Genomic DNA, 18045 nt, shown 5'->3' on the forward strand with positions numbered 1-18045 from the left:
AAAAAAAAAAAAAAAAAAAAAAGTGAGAGAGAGAGAGACAGGGTCTCACCATGTTGCCCAGGCTGGTCTCGAACTCCTGGGCTCAGTCGATCCTCCTGCCTCAGTCAGCCTCCCAAAGTGCTGGGATCCCAGGCGTGAGACATCGCACCGGCCCCTTCTTACTTCCTTACTTATGTATTTGCTGCCTGTGCCCCCTTAGAAGTAAGCTCCTGGAGGGTGGGCATGGCTGAGAAGGTAGTTAGTGCTCAAGCAAAATGGAAAAAGACAGTGGGCACAGCAGGGTCTCTGCTGTGCACTGCTGCCTCCCATGCCCAGAACAGCACCCAGCACATTGTAGATGCGCCGGAAAGATCTGCTCAACAACTTCCTGCCTCAGGAGAATCACACACCTGACCCCACTGCCCTTTTCCAATTGCAAAATACTGTTCCTCACCAGGGTCTCAGCCTCGTGCCGCTTCCTCTGGGAAGCCCTCCCTGATCCCCCACCTGGGTCAGGCATTCCTATTAAACACCCTTATATTAGCTGGGCATGGTGGCGCGTGCCTGTAATCCCAGCGACTCAGGAGGCTGGGGCAGGAGAATTGCCTGAACCCGGGAGGCGGAGGTTGCGGTGAGCCGAGATCGCGCCATTGCACTCCAGCCTGCGTAACAAGAGCGAAACTCCGCCTCAAAAAAAATAAAAATAAAAATAAATAAAAATAAATAAAAATAAAATAAATAAGCACCCTTATAGGCCCCTGTGCCCCAGAGTATAGTTCTGAGGGAGGAATTCTATATTTCTTTTTTTTTTTTTGAGACAGGGTCTTGCTCTGTCTCCCAAGCTGGAGTACAGTGGCATGAACACAACTCGTTTTTTGTATGTTTAGTAGAGATGGGGTTTTGCCATGTTGCTCAGTCGGGTCTCAAACTCCTAGACTCAAGCAATCCGCCTCCCTTGACCTCCCAAAATGCAGGGACTACATGAGCCACCACACCTGGCAAATTCTACACTGCATCCTACAATTCTTCCATCACCATTTATCTCCGGCTCCAGACCACAAACACAGGTAGGCAATGACCGTGTCCATCTCTGGTCAGGACAACATCCCCAGCACTCAGCACAGTGCCTGGCACATAGTAGGCACTCAGTAAATGTCTGGTGAATGACTGGAGCAGATGAAGTTCTGGAGGGCCGTCACCCACACAGCTTACAGTTATCCCTCTTATCCTAGGTGTTACAGTTCTGCAGTTCAGAGACTCCCCAGCCACTGGCTTTGTGGGGAAGCGGGCTCACACCATCAAGTCAGCTTGCTATCATGAGAAGAGACAAGTCCAGGGCTGCCACCAGAACCACTGAGGTCCCCAGCGCAGCATCAGCCCACATCTCGGCTGGGAGACCTCGGGCAGGTCTCTGAGCCTCACACTCGGCTGGGCCTCATCTCCCACACACCCCCCGACTGCCCACGAGTCCCCAGTGCCTTACCCGGCCACCAGGATTCGGGGGATGTCAGCGGCAAAGGCCTCACCCATCTCCCGGCTGCCCACATTGGCGATGCAGTGCAGGGCCAGGCACATGAAGGTGGGGTTGCGGCTGGCCAGGTCATTCTTAATGGCGTTGTTGATGAGGCGGATCAGCTCCGAGTTTGAGTTCACCAGCACAGAGATGAACAGGTAACCCTAAGGCAAGGGAGGTGGTGGATGGCTAGGAGCCCTGCGACTGGGTGGACCCAGAACCAACCCTCAGACCCAGGAGTCTGTACTTCCAGCCCTCCTCCCTCAGACCCAGGAGTCCAGGCCCTGGCGTCCCCTCTCCAGACTCACTATCTGCTTCTCTGTGTATTTATTGGAGCTCAGCAGGTTCACAGCCTCCATGTGCCCAAAGTCAATGTCGTGGCCAAGCAGGAAGATGAAGAGCAGTTTACACACATATTTTTTCTTACTGTAACCATCCAAGGCTTTGTCCCCTTGGGCAGAGGAAGGAGAAGGGGAGCCAGAAATGAGGAAGGGTCACAGTATAGGTCCCAGGAGCCCCATCCCCAGCCCCTCCTCCCTCAGAGCCAGGAGTCAGTCCCCGGACTACCTTTGAACTTGGAGCGGATGTTGGCCAGTTCCTTGTTGATCCTCTTAATCTCCGCCTCTTTGCTCTTACCTGGGAGAAGAGGAGGAGGGTGGGTGGAGGGTTCTGGGGAGTCAGCCACCTGCTCTCCCTTTCCTAGGTACAGCCCCACCCAGCAGGAAGGGCAGATCTTCTTGGGCCCCCAGGCCCTGTGGCTTAGGACAGACCAGGACCCCTGCTCTGACTGGGAGCTTCAAAGAGGGAGGAATCACCACTCACTGAGCCCCACGGCACAGAGGGGAAGCGCAGCACACACCCTTGGGCTGTCCCTGACTTCCTCTCCTTCCTCCTCCCACTGTGGCCCCTGATCTGTGGGGCTCCTCAGGCCCCGGACACGCTCCCTGAGAGCTCCTGTCCCTGCCCCCCACACACCATGAACAGGTGATGAATTAATGAATGAATGAATGCAGAGCTTAGCTATCCCTAGGGCGCTCACCCCTACCACTGAGCTCAATGCTTCCTCTCCCAGTTCTCAATCCCATGAAGGTCCCACTGTCCACCCAGGCACCAGTTCAGACCCTTGCCCCCCCGGTCCCTATGGCCATGGCTTCGTCCTCTCCTATGTGGCCTGTCCCCACTGCCTCTGGTCTCCTGGCTGCCAACGTCTCCCCAGTTTGTGTGGGACATTCCTACACCTCTGCCAGGACTGCTTGTGGAATAAACGCAGAAAGCCTCCTCTGATCCTACAGGCCAGGTCCCTGCTTCCTCTGTGCTCCCCAATGCCCTACATACAGTACCTTTCGGAGCACCATCTGACTGGATGCTCTCAGCCACCCTCTCTGCATCCCATGTCCCTGTTCCACTCACCCCAGACTTCATTCCTCCCGTGACAGCTTCTACCATTCACTCTGCTCCTCTGAACAGAACCCGGACATCCTCAAGCCAATCCATTGCCTCATCCTTTCTATTTCTTTATTTTTGAGACAGGGTCTTAGTCTGTCGCCCAGGCTAGAGTGTAGTGGTACAATCACAGCTCACTGCAATCTCAAACTCCTGGGTTTCAGCGATCCTCCTACCTCAGCCTCCCAAAGTGCTGGGTGTACAGGTGTGAGCCACTGCGCCTGGCCGCCTCCTCTTAATTTGACCTTCAGAGCATGTCCTGAGCACCTCCACGGTGACCATTTCATCCAGACCCCATGTCTCGCTCGGATGAGTGAAGCAGCCTCCCCTCTGGCCTCCTTTGTGTTTCCATATCCTGGGCTCTGTGATGCCAGCTAGGGATGCTCCACCCCACAGCCCACCAAGCCCTCTGCCCCTGTCACAGCCACCCTGCCAGCGTCACCCCTCAAATCCCTGCTGTCCATCCAGGCCTCCCTGAGTTCCACTCAGTTCTGGAACACTCACGTCCTCTTGCCTCAAAGGGCCTTCACATGAGCTATGTCCTCCTCCTGGGGCCACCCCTCCCGTCACCTTCCCGTAATTTGGGTCTCGGCTCCTGCCACCTCCTCCGAAAGGCCATTCCCTTTCACTTCCTTAAAGTCAATTCTTTATTATTCTGCTTAAACAGTTATTTTTCAAAAAGTCCTTTCCGGTACATTTTACCATGCCACAATTTTATTTCTCTCCACTAACTTCCTCCCACTTCAGACTATAAGCATTAGGAGGGAGCTCCTAGAACAGTGCCCTGCATAGAGCAAATGCCCACTGCAACCTCTGCCTACTGGGTTCAAGCGATTCTCCTGCCTCAGCCTCCTGAGTAGCTGGGATTACAAGCATGTGCCACCATGCCTGGCTAATTTTTGTATTGTTAGTAGAGATGTGGTTTCACCAGGTTGGCCAGGCTGGTGTCGAGCTCCTGACCCCAGGTGATCTGCCTGCCTCAGCCTCCCAAAGTGCTGGGATTACAGGTGTGAGCCACTGCACCCAGCCACTGCGCAGGTTTACAGCCTGGCAGCAACCAGCTGTGCCACAGAGCCTCAGTGAGTGGGAGGCTGTACCATTGCAATTTGTGTAAGCACACTCCAGGATGTTCACACGACAAAATCACCTAACGATGCATTTCTCAGAGCATATCCCCATCGTTAAGTAACACACAAGTGTATTTAAAATGAATTAAATATATACACAAATATGTGCATGTATATATGTTCTTTAAATATTCTTTAAATTTAAAGATATATTACATATACTTATTTACGTTTATGTATTTCTTTAAATAACATTCATTTAAAGAAATACATACTATTATATGGATAAAATATATAATTCTGTTTGTTTTTTGAGATGGGGACTCATTCTTTCACTCAGGTTGGAATGCAATGGTGTGATCTCAGCTCACTGCAGTCTCGGCCCCTCGGGCTCAGGTGATCCTCCCATCTCAGCCTCTCAGGTAGCTGAGACAACAGAAGTGTGCCACCACACTCAGCTAACTTTTTTTTCTATTTTTTGTAGAGATGGGGTTTTGCCAGGTTACCCAGGCTGGTCTCAACTCCTCCACCCACCTCAGCCTCCCAAAGTGCTGGGATTATAGGCATGGGCCACCACTCACAGCCAGGAAATTATTTTTAAAGTATTATTTAAATTGTATTTAAAATGTATTTTTTTTTTTTTTTTTTTGAGACGGAGTTTCGCTCTTGTTACCCAGGCTGGAGTGCAATGGCGCGATCTCGGCTCACCGCAACCTCCGCCTCCTGGGTTCAGGCAATTTTCCTGCCTCAGCCTCCTGAGTAGCTGGGATTACAGGCAAGCGCCACCATGCCCAGCTAATTTTTTGTAGTTTTAGTAGAGACGGGGTTTCACCATGTTGGCCAGGATGGTCTCGATCTCTTGACCTCGTGATCCACCCGCCTCGGCCGCCCAAAGTGCTGGGATTACAGGCGTGAGCCACCACGCCCGGCCTAAAATGTATTTTATATATATACACACACACACAAATATGCATATATGTGTCTATATTTTTTTTTCTTTTTTGAGATAGAGTTTTGTTCTTGTTGCCCAGGCTGGAGTGCAATGGTGCAATCTTGGCTTACTGCAACCTCTGCCTCCCAGGTTTCAATGATTCTCCTGCCTCAGCCTCCCAAGTAGCTAGGATTACAGGTGCATCTCACCATGCCCAGCTAATTTTTTGTATTTTTGGTAGAGACAGGGTTTCACCATGTTGGCCAGGCTGGTCTTGAACTCCTGACCTCAGGCGATCCACCCGCCTCAGCCTCCCAAAGTGCTGGGATTACAGGCGTGAGCCACTGCACCCGCTCATATTTTTCTTTAAATAGGCTTTATTTTTAGTTTTTTTTGAGACAGAGTCTCACTCTGTCACCCAGGCTGAAGTGCAATAGCACCATCTTGACTCACTGCAACCTCCCAGGTTCAAGAGATTCTCCTGCCTCAGCCTCCCGAGTAGCTGGAATCACAGGTGCCCACCACCAGCACACTTAACTAATTTTTTTTTTTTTAATTTTTGTATTTTTAGTAGAGACAGGGTTTCACCATGTTGACCAGGCTGGTTTCAAACTCCTGACCTTGAGTGATCTGCCTGCCTCGGCCTCCGAAAATAAAGTGCTAGGATTACAGGTATGAGCCACCATGCCTGGCCTTTAAATAGGCTTTAGGTTGTCCATGTCTATTTGATGCTATCTTCTGCATAACTGATATAATTTGCTATAAAAAAAAGAATTCACGGTGGCTCAAGCCTGTAATCCCAGCACTTTGGGAGGCCGAGGCGGGTGGATCACAAGGTCAAGAGATCGAGACCATCCTGGTCAACATGGTGAAACCCCGTCTCTACTAAAAATACAAAAAAATCAGCTGGGCATGGTGGCGCATGCCTGTAGTCCCAGCTACTCAGGAGGCTGAGGCAGGAGAATTGCCTGAACCCAGGAGGCGGAGGTTGCAGTGAGCCGAGATCGCGCCATTGCACTCCAGCCTGGGTAACATGAGTGAAACTCCGTCTCAAAAAAAAAAAAAAAAAAAAAGAATTCAAAGAGAAAAGAAAGGCTCTAAGTCTTCAAAAGAGAAGCAGTTGTGGCCCTAAAGGGAGGGTCTCTGGCACAGGTGCAGCTCTGCAAAGATCTAAAGGCCGGTGATGGCCAGGGAGCCCAGGGACAGTGTTCAGGTGCTGCTGGGGTGGCACCTGGGAAAGGACTGAGGCAGCTGTGACAGGCCAGGATAACGGAAAGGATGATCCAGCACTATGGCTAGCAAGAGGGGGAGTGAGCTCACTGTCACAGGAGGCAAGCAAGCCTGTGAGGGAGTTTTAAAGGGATTCTCTCATTCCCAGAGGGATTTTGGGGGCCAGGCTTAAGGATGAGTCACGTCCGCTCTGCTCTCGAGGCATCACTGGGTTGGAGTGGAGGCAGACAGGGGCGGTGGCGAGGATCTTGAAAGAGGCACACACGAGGCTCAGAGCGGTGGTTCAAGTCTGTAATCCCAGCACTTTGGGAGGCCGAGACAGGCGGATCACAAGATCAAGAAGTCGAGACCATCCTGGCCAACATGGTAAAACCCTGTCTCTACTAAAAATACAAAAATTAGCCGGACGTGGTGGTAGGCGCCTATAGTCCCAGCTACTCAGGAGGCTGAGGCAGGAGAATCGCTTGAATCTGGGAGGTGGAAGTTGCAGTGAGCTGAGATCTCGCCACTGCACTCCAGCCTGGCGACAGGGCAAGACTCCATCTCGAAAAAAAAAAAAAAGAAAGAAAAAAGCAGCACATATATTTCCAGGCTGAGAGGCTAGAATGAGCATAGGTGAGGAAGCCTTCTCCATACACAGCTGCTGGGATTTGAAGATCAAAAGATGAGGCTGAGATGGACCAGGCGGAAACCAGGAAAGGCGAGCTCTGGGCAGGAGGGCCAGCAGGTCCAATGACCTGGAGGTAGGAGAGCATGGGCAAGGCAGGAGGTCAGGAAGCTTTGAGAGTGCACAGTGATGAAAGGGACAGAGTCTGAGGAACGCGGGGTTCTCACAGTGACGAAAGGGACAGGGTCTGAGGAACGCGGGGTTCTCACAGTGACGAAAGGGACAGGGTCTGAGGAACGCGGGGTTCTCACAGTGACGAGAGGGACAGAGCTGAGGAACGCGGGGTTCTCACAGTGACGAAAGGGACAGAGTCTAAGGAATACGGGGTACGGAGAGGCCAGCACAGCAGGTACAGCCAGACCACACAGCCTCTCCTGAGTTTCCTGAGGTGCTGGGGGGCCATGGGAAGGGCAGGCCATGCTCCACAGTGGCTGTTGCTGTGAGGGTTGTTGGGGTGCAAAGGCGGCCACCATCCTGCTCCAGGCAGAGCGGGGCAGAGTCAAGGGAAGTGCTGCGGGCACCAGGGAGGTGCCCCACCTTGGGGCTTCTGGTTAGGGGAGATAACTCCTGCCCTAAACATGTAAGCCCCGGATCAGGGTGGGTCTGTTACTACCACCAAAGGCATCCTGACAAAGCTGAGCCCTGCCCTGGAGGGACTAATGCACTCTGATGATGGTAACACAGGCATTACCCAGCATCTCACCACGAAACCCTTCAGAGCCTTCTGGACCAACGACATTTCCTCTACTGAGACGGAGACTTGAAGTGCTGCCTGTACAAGCCCCAACAGCCCTGAATCCTCAGAATGACTTCTGGAGGTCGGGTGCAGTGGCTCCCGCCTGTAATCCCAGCACTTTGGGAGGCCGGGACAGTCAAATCGCTTGAGCCCAGGAATTTGAGACCAGACTGGGCAACACAGCAAGACCCCATCTTGGCTGGGCATGGTGGCTCATGCCTGTAACCCCACTACTCTGGGAAGCTGAGGTGGGCGGATCACCTGAGGTCAGGAATTTGAGACCAGCCTGGCCAACATGGCGAAAATCCATTATCTACTAAAAATATGAAAATTAGCCAGGCATGGTGGTGCTTGCCTGTAGTCCCAGCTACTAGGGAGGCTGAGGCAGGAGAATCGCTTGAACCCGGGAGGCAGAGGTTGCAATGAGCCGAGATTGTACCACTGCACTCCAGCCTGGAGACAGAGTGAGACTCCACCAAAAAAAAGAAAATTTCAACATATCTGTGGCTTGCATTTCAGTGCTGGGTTACACCACCTGTATTCTCAAGGTCATCACTATTCCTGAGTGATGAAAATATATTCTCTGGGCCGGGCGCGGTGGCTCAAGCCTGTAATCCCAGCACTTTGGGAGGCCGAGGCGGGTGGATCACGAGGTCAAGAGATCGAGACCATCCTGGTCAACATGGTGAAACCCCGTCTCTACTAAAACTACAAAAATTAGCTGGGCATGGTGGCGCGTGCCTGTAATCCCAGCGACTCAGGAGGCTGGGGCAGGAGAATTGCCTGAACCCAGGAGGCGGAGGTTGCGGTGAGCCGAGATCGCGCCATTGCACTCCAGCCTGGGTAACAAGAGCAAAACTCTGTCTCAAAAAAAAAAAAAAAAAAGAAAATATATTCTCTGTAAACAACAAAATCACACCCTATCATTCTCCTGCTCAGCCAGGCCACCAAGACCCTAGAGTTGCCCCTTACATATTAAGGGTTTGCATGTTCATTTCCTCCCAGATCAGAACACCAGTGCCATGAGGGCAGGGACGTCCTGCTGCTTCTGTCCCTGCTGTGTTCCCAGGGCCCAGGGCAGTCTGGCGCAGGGGAGGTGGTGAATGCGGATTTTCAGACCAAGGCCATCACACAATACCCAGCTGGAAAGGGGTGGGGCTGGGGCTCAGGCCTGCATCTGTCCAGTTCTTACGGCGCCAGCCTGAGGTCAGACACCCACCGAGGTGAAATCTTTTTGACCATCCTTGCTTTCCACAGAGGCCAGGGGATCCTGTGAAAACGTGAGTCAGACCCCAGCACTTTTTCTGCTCCAAACTCTTCCATGGCTCCCAGCAGTCTCGAGGTAAAAGTCAAGTCCTCCCTGCAGCCCGCAAGGGCCCACACCACCTGCCCTGTTCTCTCTCTGGCGGGATCTCCTGTCCTCTTTCTCCAAGGCAGGAGCCGCCGTCCCTGCTCCACTCCAAGCACAATCCTGCCTCAGGGCCTTTGCACAGACTGCTCCCTCCTCCAGAGTCCTGCGTGCACAATCCACCCACTTCATTAGATTCTCCGCTCCAATGCCACCTTTTCAGCAATGCCACCTGACCAGCCTACGTAACAGCATTGTCCTTAACTCCATCTCCACACCCTTTCCTTGCTTCATTTTCCACCAACACCTACTACCACCAGTCTGGCCCCCGAAATATTCGCCTGTGTCGTGGCCCATCTCTCTAGAACATGAGCACCCCCAGGCAGGGACTTCTGCTCACTGCGGTAGCCCCATCACCTAGAACAATGCCTGGCACCCAGCTGGAACTCAAGAAAGACTGGTTCCATCATTCATTTATTCATTCATTCATTCATTCATTCCACTGGCAATCATCTCCTGAGGCCTCCCATGGACTAGAACCTACAGAGAACAAAGCTGGGGACCCAGGGAGGGGTCAGACCCAGGGCCTGGGGCAGATGTCACCACCACGTGGATCACCATCTGGAGTGGGATGTGCTCTGATGGAAGGGCTGAGGGCAGCGTATGGCCTGCTCCCACTGGCTCATTCAGCCAACTAAGCGTCCTCCAGTCAGACTCTGCCTTGACAGGAGACAGCCCCAGCCCTTGCTCCCCGTCAGGTAAGACTTCTGCTGAATTCCCGCTGCAGGCAGGAAGACAGAACATGCCCTCAGGCTGGGCCCAGCCTCAACCTCTCCCCCTCCTTATCTGCAGAATTGGCCCTCCCTGCCCTCCTTAGAGCCTGCCTTTCGCTTTCTAGACCCTTCCCCCAGCCCCACTGTGCCCTTCAGATCCTCTGGCAGGCTGGCTCCACACGCTTCCCTCTGAGCCCTGCCTCTGCCCACCTCCTCCTCCATATCCCTCCCCTTCTCTTCCCTCGCTCCTGCTTGAAACCTTCGCCAGTGCTCTCAGGACAAACGTGGACCTGGCCTCTGCCCACTCCCCAGCGTCAGCCCCTCTCCCTCTCTGCGCCAGCCACACAGGGCTTTTCTCAGGGTCTCGCTGGGGCGTCAGGGCCTTTTCTGTTTCCAGAAAGAATTCTTCAAAATAGAGAGGGGGGCCGGGTGTGGTGGCTCGCTTCTGTAACCCCAGCACTTTGCGGGGCCGAGGTCCGCGGGTCACTTGAACCCAGGAGTTTGAGACCAGCCTGGGCAACAGACTAAAAACCCATCTCTACAAAAAATACAGAAAAATTTGCTGGGCCAGATGGTGCGGGCCTGTAGTCCCAGCTACTTGGGAGGCTGAGGCGGGAGGATAGCTTGAGCCCAGGAGTTGGAGGCTGTAGTGAGCTGAGATTTCGGTACTATACTCCAGCCTGGATGACAGAGCCAGACTCTGTCTCAAAAAAAAAAAAAGAGAGACGAGGTCTTCTTGCTCTGTTGCTGAGGCAGTTCTCACACTCCTGACCTCAAGAAAGCCTCCCACCTCCAGGCATCCACCTCCTGAGTAGCTGGGACTAGAGATGCCTGCCGTGTCGCCTGGCAGACAGGACCTTTGCACTTGCCCAGCCTCTACCTTCAAAGCCCTTCTCCACTGTCCTCAGCCTAGGTAACTCCACATCCTGCCCAAATACCTCCAAGGGTCTCCTGTGAAGCAAAGCCAGGCCGGACCTCCTTGACCACACAGAGCCCCCATTCTCTCAACACCATTCTCTTCCTCACTGGGCTCAGGACAGGTGCAAATTCTATTTTTTTTTTTTTTTGAGACGGAGTTTCGCTCTTGTTACCCAGGCTGGAGTGCAATGGCGCGATCTCAGCTCACCGCAACCTCCGCCTCCTGGGTTCAGGCAATTCTCCTGCCTCAGCCTCCTGAGTAGCTGGGATTACAGGCACGTGCCACCATGCCCAGCTAATTTTTTGTATTTTTTTTTTTAGTAGAGACGGGGATTTCACCATGTTGACCAGGATGGTCTCGATCTCTTGACCTCATGACCCACCCGCCTCGGCCTCCCAAAGTGCTGGAATTACAGGCTTGAGCCACCGCGCCCGCCCCGCAGATTCTTTCTGCTTTAAAAAAAAATTGAGATTTGGCTGGGCGCAGTGGCTCATGTCTTTAAACCCAGCACTTTGGGAGGCTGAAGCAGGCATATTGCTTAAGGTTAGGAGATCCAAACCAGCCTAGCTAACACCGTGAAACCTCGTCTCTACTAAAAACACAAAAATTAGCCAGCGTAGTGGCAGGCGCCTGTAATCGCAGCTACTCGTGGGGCTGAGGCATGAGAATCACTTGAACCCGAGAGGAGGTGGTTGTAGTGAGCCAAGATCACGCCACTGCACTCCAGCCTGGGCAACAGAGTGAGATCCCATCTCAAGAAAAAAAAAAAAAAAAAAGCAAAAAAATACAAAAATCAGCTGGGTGTGGTGGCATACGCCTATAGTCCCAGCTACTCAGGAGGCTGAGGCAGGAGAATCGCTTGAACCCGGGAGGCAAAGGTTGCAGTGAGCTGAGATTGTGCCACTGCACTCCAGCCTGGGTGACAGAGTGAGACTCCCTCTCAAAAAAAAAAAAAAAAAAGACATGAGGTTTTACTATGTGGCCCAGGCTGGATTCGAACTCCTGGGTTCAAATGATCCTCCTACCTTAGGCTCCCAAGTAGCTAAGACTACAAGCATGAGCCACTGCGTCTGGCTATAGGGCTTTCCGTTACCCCCAAAAGAAGCTCTGCATTTGTGAGCAGCTGCTCCCCATCCCGCCAGCCCCTGAACCTAAGCAACCACTAATCTACTTTCTGTCTCCATGGATTTGCCTATTCAGGATATTCCATCTACATGGAATCATACCACACATGGCCTCCTGTGACTGGCTTCTCTCACTTGGAGTCATATTTTCAAGGTCCACCCCTGTGGCAGCATGCAGCAGGATGTCATTCCTTTTTATGGCCTTGTAATATTCCATTACATAGACCACATTTTAAAAAATTTCTCAGTTGGTGGGCATTTAGCCCATCTCCATTTTCCGGCCATCAGGAATAACGCTGCCATGAACATCCGTGTCTGGTTTTTGGACAATTGCAATTTGTATGTTGCACCTTCTCCGTTGAGGGGCTGGGAGCTTCATGGAGTGGGAGGGGTAGACAAGTCTGTCTTATTCACCAGGATCCCCAACATTCAGCACAGTTCTTGAGACATACCAGCCGTTCAACACACACTTGCGAAGGAAAAGCCCCTGAGTCTCCAGCCCTGATTCCTGGAAGCAAAATTACTTCCAGTGCCCCAAGCCTTCGTCTCCCCTCTGTCCTCTGGCTCCTCTCTGGGATCCTGCAGTGACGTGACGATCCCTTTCCTTCCCCAGCCCCCATCATCAAATCCCTTTGCAAATCCTGACAGTTTTTCCTTCAAATTGTATCCCAGGCTGGGCACTATGGCTCACACCTATAATCCCAGCACTTTCGGAGGCCAAGGTGGGCAGATCACTTGAGGTCGGGAGATCGTAACCAGCCTGGTCAACATGGTGAAACCCCATGTCTACTAAAAATACAAAAATTAGCTGGGCGTGGTGGCAGGCACCTGTAATCCCAGCTACTAGGGAGGGTGAGGAATTGCTTGAACCTGGGAGGTAGAGGTTGCAGTGAGCTATGATTGTGCCACTGCACTCCAGCCTGGGTGACAGAGAAAGACTCTGTCTCAAAAAAAAAAACGTATCCCCAGCCCACTTCTCACCAATCCCTTCTCACCCCATTAAGCCAGCACTCTCGCCCAGAGGCCTACAACACCCTCCTAATTTGGTTCCCTGCTTCCACCACTACCTCTAGAATCTGTTCTCACAGCAGCCAGAGGACTTATTTTAAAACATCAATCGGTCACGTCCCTTCTCTGCTCAAAATATTCTCAGGCAGACAAAGGCCAAAGTGCTCACCATGGCCCAGAAAGCCTTTCCCGATCCTGTCCCCCCTCCGCTCTGCTCCCACTCTCTCCCCCCTCACTCCCTCAGCTCCAGCCACACTGACCTTCTCCCTCTCACTCCAACATGTCAAGCATGCGGCAACCTCAGGACCTTTGAATGCACCTCCCTGTGCTAGGACCCCTTTCCTCCAAAATCCACAGGGCCTGCTCTACTCACAGGGCTTCCTTCACGAGACTTACTGAGCACCCTCCCAATCCTAGTCCTCTCCTGCCCATTTCCTCCCTGTTTTCCTTCACAGCGCCACTCAGGGCCTCAGGTTGTATCTTAAGAGTGTTCTCGAGGCCGGGCGCGGTGGCTCAAGCCTGTAATCCCAGCACTTTGGGAGGCCGAGGCGGGTGGATCACGAGGTCAAGAGATCGAGACCATCCTGGTCAGCATGGTGAAACCCCGTCTGTACTAAAAATACAAAAAATTAGCTGGGCATGGTGGCGCGTGCCTGTAATCCCAGCTACTCAGGAGGCTGAGGCAGGAGAATTGCCTGAACCCAGGAGGCGGAGGTTGCGGTGAGCCGAGATCGCGCCATTGCACTCCAGCCTGGGTAACATGAGTTTCACTCCCGTTCCAAAAAAAAAAAAAAAAAAAAAAAAAGAGTGTTCTCTGTGCTTATGTTCTATCTTCCTCAGGGAAGGGAGCTCCTAAGACCAGGAGTTTTGTTTTGTTTGAGATGGAGTTTTGCTTTTGTTGCTCAGCCTGGAGTGCAGTGGCGCGATAGCTCACTGCAACCTCTGCCTTCCAGGTTCAAGCAATTCTCCTGCCTCAGCCTCCTGAATAGCTGGGATTACAAGCGCCCACCACCAAACTTGGCTAATTTTTGTATTTTTAGTAGAGACGGAGTTTCGCCATGTTGGCCAGGCCGGTCTTGAACTCCTGACCACGGGTGATCCGCCGGCGTTGGCCTCCTAAGCTGCTGGAATTACAGGCATGAGCCACCACGCCTGGCAAGAACAGGAGTTTCTGGTCACTATTGTCACCCCAGCGCCTAGAACAGGGGCCTGGAACACTAGAGCGATCAAAAAGTATTTGTCAAACGACTGAATGAAGGAATGAGCATTCAGAGGCAAGATGCTCTTATGAATGAAGTTTGCAGGCAAGAAAACATCCTCAAAGAGGTTAAATGACGCATGGAGGGTCACATGACCTCCTATCACTGGTGGGTAACAGAGGCAGCGCACATCTCCTAACAGGGCCCCCAGCTACTCCACAACCCCCATCACTCCGCCCCTTGTCGTAACAACCCACCATCTCTCTATCAACTGATACCCAACTGTGTCCACCCCCTCCTGTTCACTGAGCACCTACTACATGCCAGATCTTTCCATAACAGATACATTCTAAAACAACAACAGCAGTCATTGGGTACTTGGCAGAGCTGCTGTTGGGAGCCAACGGAGTAACAGCAACAGCCAAGTTCCATCTGGGGCCTGGAATGTGTGAAAGGCCTGACTCACAGGCACTGCCACAAGCCCCTCAGGAAGATACGATCAGCAGCCTCTCTTGACAGATGAGGAAATCGAGAGGTGAAGTCCCTCACTCAAGGTCACACGGCTAGGGACTGGTGGTGCTCACACGCAAAGCCAATCCTGGCTGACCCCAGAGCCCATGCCCACACAGCCTTTGAATACTCCTGGCAGCTCCAATCACCAACAGCCATTCCCAGGAGTTGAGAGCTGATTTGTCACCAGACTTTCCATCGTCACGACAACTCTTCCTGGCAGGGAACACTGTCCCCATATTACTGTGGTCAGATAGAAAGGGCTCAGATCCCAGCCTGTCCTGCTCCCTGACCCCTGACCTCTCTCTGGGACTAGGCTTTCCCTATTCCCAGCTTTCCAGATCTCTGGAAGGTGGGAGGCCGTCCTGGAGGTCTAGGCGCTCCCTCTTCTGCCCTTCCCCCAACCCCCGACTCTATAACATCTTCTCCTTTCCAGGGCAGCCTTCCCTGTCACAGGTTTTCCCAAGGCCTTACACCTGCAGCTCCTTTCCTCTGTGCTCCTTGGGTCCCTCCTTCCCTCTCAGCTGCCCCTCTGGCTCCCTCCACACTGCCTTCCATGTCTAAGCAATATCCCATCTTTAAGCCCCTCTAACCCTCACCAGGGTGTCCTTATAGTCTGGCCCTCCCATCATCTCCCTGCCTTAAACCCAGGGACTTTCAGCCACTCTCAGGCCTCCTCTATACCACTGGCCAGGAGCCTCAGTGACCTATCTAACCCCTTCCCCTATATGACACCCCCTATCCCAGGCCCTCAAGCCCTGCTCAATTAGGCTTCCGGCGTTCCACTTCCTCCAGGTCCCCTCTGGCTTCCTCCCATTCCATCGCTCCACAGCGTACCCCCCCCATGCACTTCTTTCCCTTCCTCTCTACATTAGGGATCCCTCTAACCCCATCGTTTGTACGATCCCCCAGCTTTTCAGTCTTTCCCAAGGGACACCTCTATGCTCCCATCCCCGGGACCTGATTGGCCTCCTCCCCTTTCCAGCACCCCCGGACCCCTCTAGCTACTCCGTGTCGTCACCTCAAGAGGCACTCTATGACACCCCAAGCCCCTGAGTGACCCCCACCCTAAAGTTCCTCCCGGGACCCATCTATGCTCGCCCTCTAGAGCCGCAAAGGCTTTTGATCCCCCGGGTCCCTCTGTGACCCCCAAACCCCTCAATTTAAGGCTCCCCCCTCCCCCGCGTCTCCAGTGTCCCCCGGGCGCGCGCTCACAGTTCCGGATGTCAGAGATGAACACAGCGAGCCCCCGCATCCCATCGCCCTTGGACACGGCCGGCATGATGGCGGTGGTGTCGGCTCCAGGCCTGGCCGGACAGGGCACAGCGCAGCGGGGGCTGGCAGGCGGGGACCGGGCGGAAAGGACCCCAGGCAGCGCCAAGAAGCCAAGCCGGCCGCGGGGAGGGCTGGCTGGCGGGCGGGCGGGCGGGCTGGCAGGCCGTGGCACCGCCCCCCGGCCCCTCCCCTCTGCCCGCCTTCCGGAGCTTTCAGCCGCCTATTGGTATGGGCTCCTGCCGCTCAGACGCGGGTTTGTCCCCTACTTTTTCTCTCATTGGTTGCCAAGCAAAGGCACGACGCTGCAATTGGCCCAGTGCTCCGCTATTTCCGTTCGGGAGCGGGGAGGGTGGAGGAGGAGTTGCCCGAGAGACGGGCGGGGTTCGATTGCGTATAATGGACCCGCCCCCTCCGCGCGGCCAAGTCAAACACGGATTGGATCTAGCGGGTCTCCAAGGGGGGGAGGGACGTGACGGAGGGCGGGGAAAGGGCCCTAGGAGGCGGGACTTAGGTTGACTGAGACCAATGAGCGGGTAAACCTCCCCCGCAGGCGTCACGGATTGGTGAGATCTGTCCTACTTCCACCCTCTATTGGGCGGCTGTGGGGGAGGGCGGAAGGCGAAGAGCCCTAGAAGAAGGATAGAAGAGAGGGTGTCACTCCGCTCGGCTGGGATAGGTGGAGCGACGCCTGCAATTCCCTGCTGCAGAGAAGGAGTTGGGCGGGGCAACAGAGCGTACGGTGTTTACTGCGCAGGCGTCTCGGTGTTCCCTTTCTGCCTCCACTGTCACCCCCAACTGCTAAAATCCTCTTCCAGGAAGCCTTCCTCCCCTCCCCCCTTTTCTGCAGCCAACGTGTCGGGACTTGTTTTGTCAGGAGACCTAGAATCTCAGAGTGAAAATCAGTAATTCACGACTAATCCCATTAAGCAGAGGTTAAACCATAGGTCGAGAGAGTGAATGACTTGCCCAGGGCCACACGACTTGGAAGTGAAAGAACAGAAATAAATGTAAACCATATCTTGGCTTTTAACTATTTTTCAACATATGTTGCCCTCCTTTTTTTTTTTTTTTTTTTTTTTTTTTTTTTTTGTCCAACCACAATGTCTCTCGGGCAGCCTCCATGGTAGCAGATACCCAACCAAAATTGATTCTCTCTTCCAGACTAGGAACTCCTGGGCAAGAATGGGACCTGGTCTTGAAGAGTTTCAACAACATTTGTTAAAGGAAGAAATGGGTGAATCTGCTTTGGCCCAACCCCAGCCTCCATCCCCAACCGTCAGCTCTCCAGGGAGCCTTTGGTAAACTGACTTCGGGGAAGGCAAAACGGCCAGAACTCCCAACGCCCTGGGCAATTGAGAAATTTGGGACAAAGGGAACTGGAAGAGTCCATTTCTGTCACCTCAAGGGAAAGAACATTCCCTCCTCCTGCCCCCCGCCACCAACCCTTTCTAATCTCAGAAGCCAAGCATTCCTGGAATGAGTCTTGGGGGTGTGTCCTGGATCTTTGGAATGGCCTTTGTGAATCCTGGGAGATGGAAAGGAGGTTGAGAAGAGCCCACCTTCCAGGCTCAATGGATGCGTCTACTTGGGTTTCCAGGAATGGGGCTTGGGAAAGTCCATTTTGGATTCTAGGAGGACAGATACCGCTCAGCTGTTTTAGTAACAGGGAGAGTCCATTTGTAATATCAGTGGGGGTGCTGTTTGCCCCTGAAGAGCATAAAGCAGTCCCATTAAACACAAGAAAAATTATAAATATCAGAACTTCACGAAGTTCTTTTTTTTTATTTTTTTATTTTTTTTTGAGACAGTCTCGCTCTTTCGATGGAGTTCAGTGGCTCAATCTCGGCTCACTGCAACCTCTGCCTCTCGGGTTCAAGCGATTCTCCTGCCTCAGCCTCCCGTATAGCTGGGATTACAGGCACCCGCCCTCATGCCCAACTAAATTTTGTATTTTTGTAGAAACGGGGTTTCACCATATTGGCCAGGCTGGTTCTTGAACTCATGACTTAAGGTGATCGGCCCTCCTCAGCCTCCCAAAGTGCTGGGATTACAGGCGTGAGCAAATGGGCCGGGCTGAAGGAGTTTTTTTTTTTTTTTTTGAGATGGAGTTTTGCTCTTGTTACCCAGGCTGGAGTGCAATGGCGCGACCTCGGCTCACTGCAACCTCCGCCTCCTGGGTTCAAGTAATTCTCCTGCCTCAGCCTCCCGAGTAGCTGGGACTACAAGCGTATGCTACCATGCCTAGCTAATTTTTGTATTTTTAGTAGATACGGGGTTGCACCATGTTGACCTGGCTGGTCTCGATATCTTGACCTCGTGATCC

The 18045-nt window shown here is 53.1% G+C and overlaps 1 protein-coding gene across 2 annotated transcripts in view; it reads right to left on the reverse strand.

Moving 5' to 3' along the window:
• The window catches only part of AP2A1 (adaptor related protein complex 2 subunit alpha 1), a 41703-nt gene extending 25814 nt beyond the window's left edge, over positions 1–15889 (reverse strand). For both annotated transcript variants that reach the window (XM_032264502.1, XM_032264501.1), the window contains exons 1-4: positions 15663–15889; positions 2060–2128; positions 1801–1943; positions 1463–1656 (exon numbers count right to left, since the gene is read on the reverse strand). In XM_032264502.1, the coding sequence (XP_032120393.1) occupies positions 1463–1656; positions 1801–1943; positions 2060–2128; positions 15663–15729 (473 nt within the window). In that variant the 5' untranslated portion in view covers positions 15730–15889. The remainder of the gene's footprint in view (positions 1–1462; positions 1657–1800; positions 1944–2059; positions 2129–15662) is intronic.
• Between the last annotated feature and the right edge of the window lie 2156 nt (positions 15890–18045).

The sequence above is a fragment of the Sapajus apella genome, unplaced genomic scaffold (assembly GCF_009761245.1).
Source record: "Sapajus apella isolate SASKATOON/1434 unplaced genomic scaffold, GSC_monkey_1.0 scaffold144, whole genome shotgun sequence".
NCBI lineage: Eukaryota > Metazoa > Chordata > Mammalia > Primates > Cebidae > Sapajus > Sapajus apella.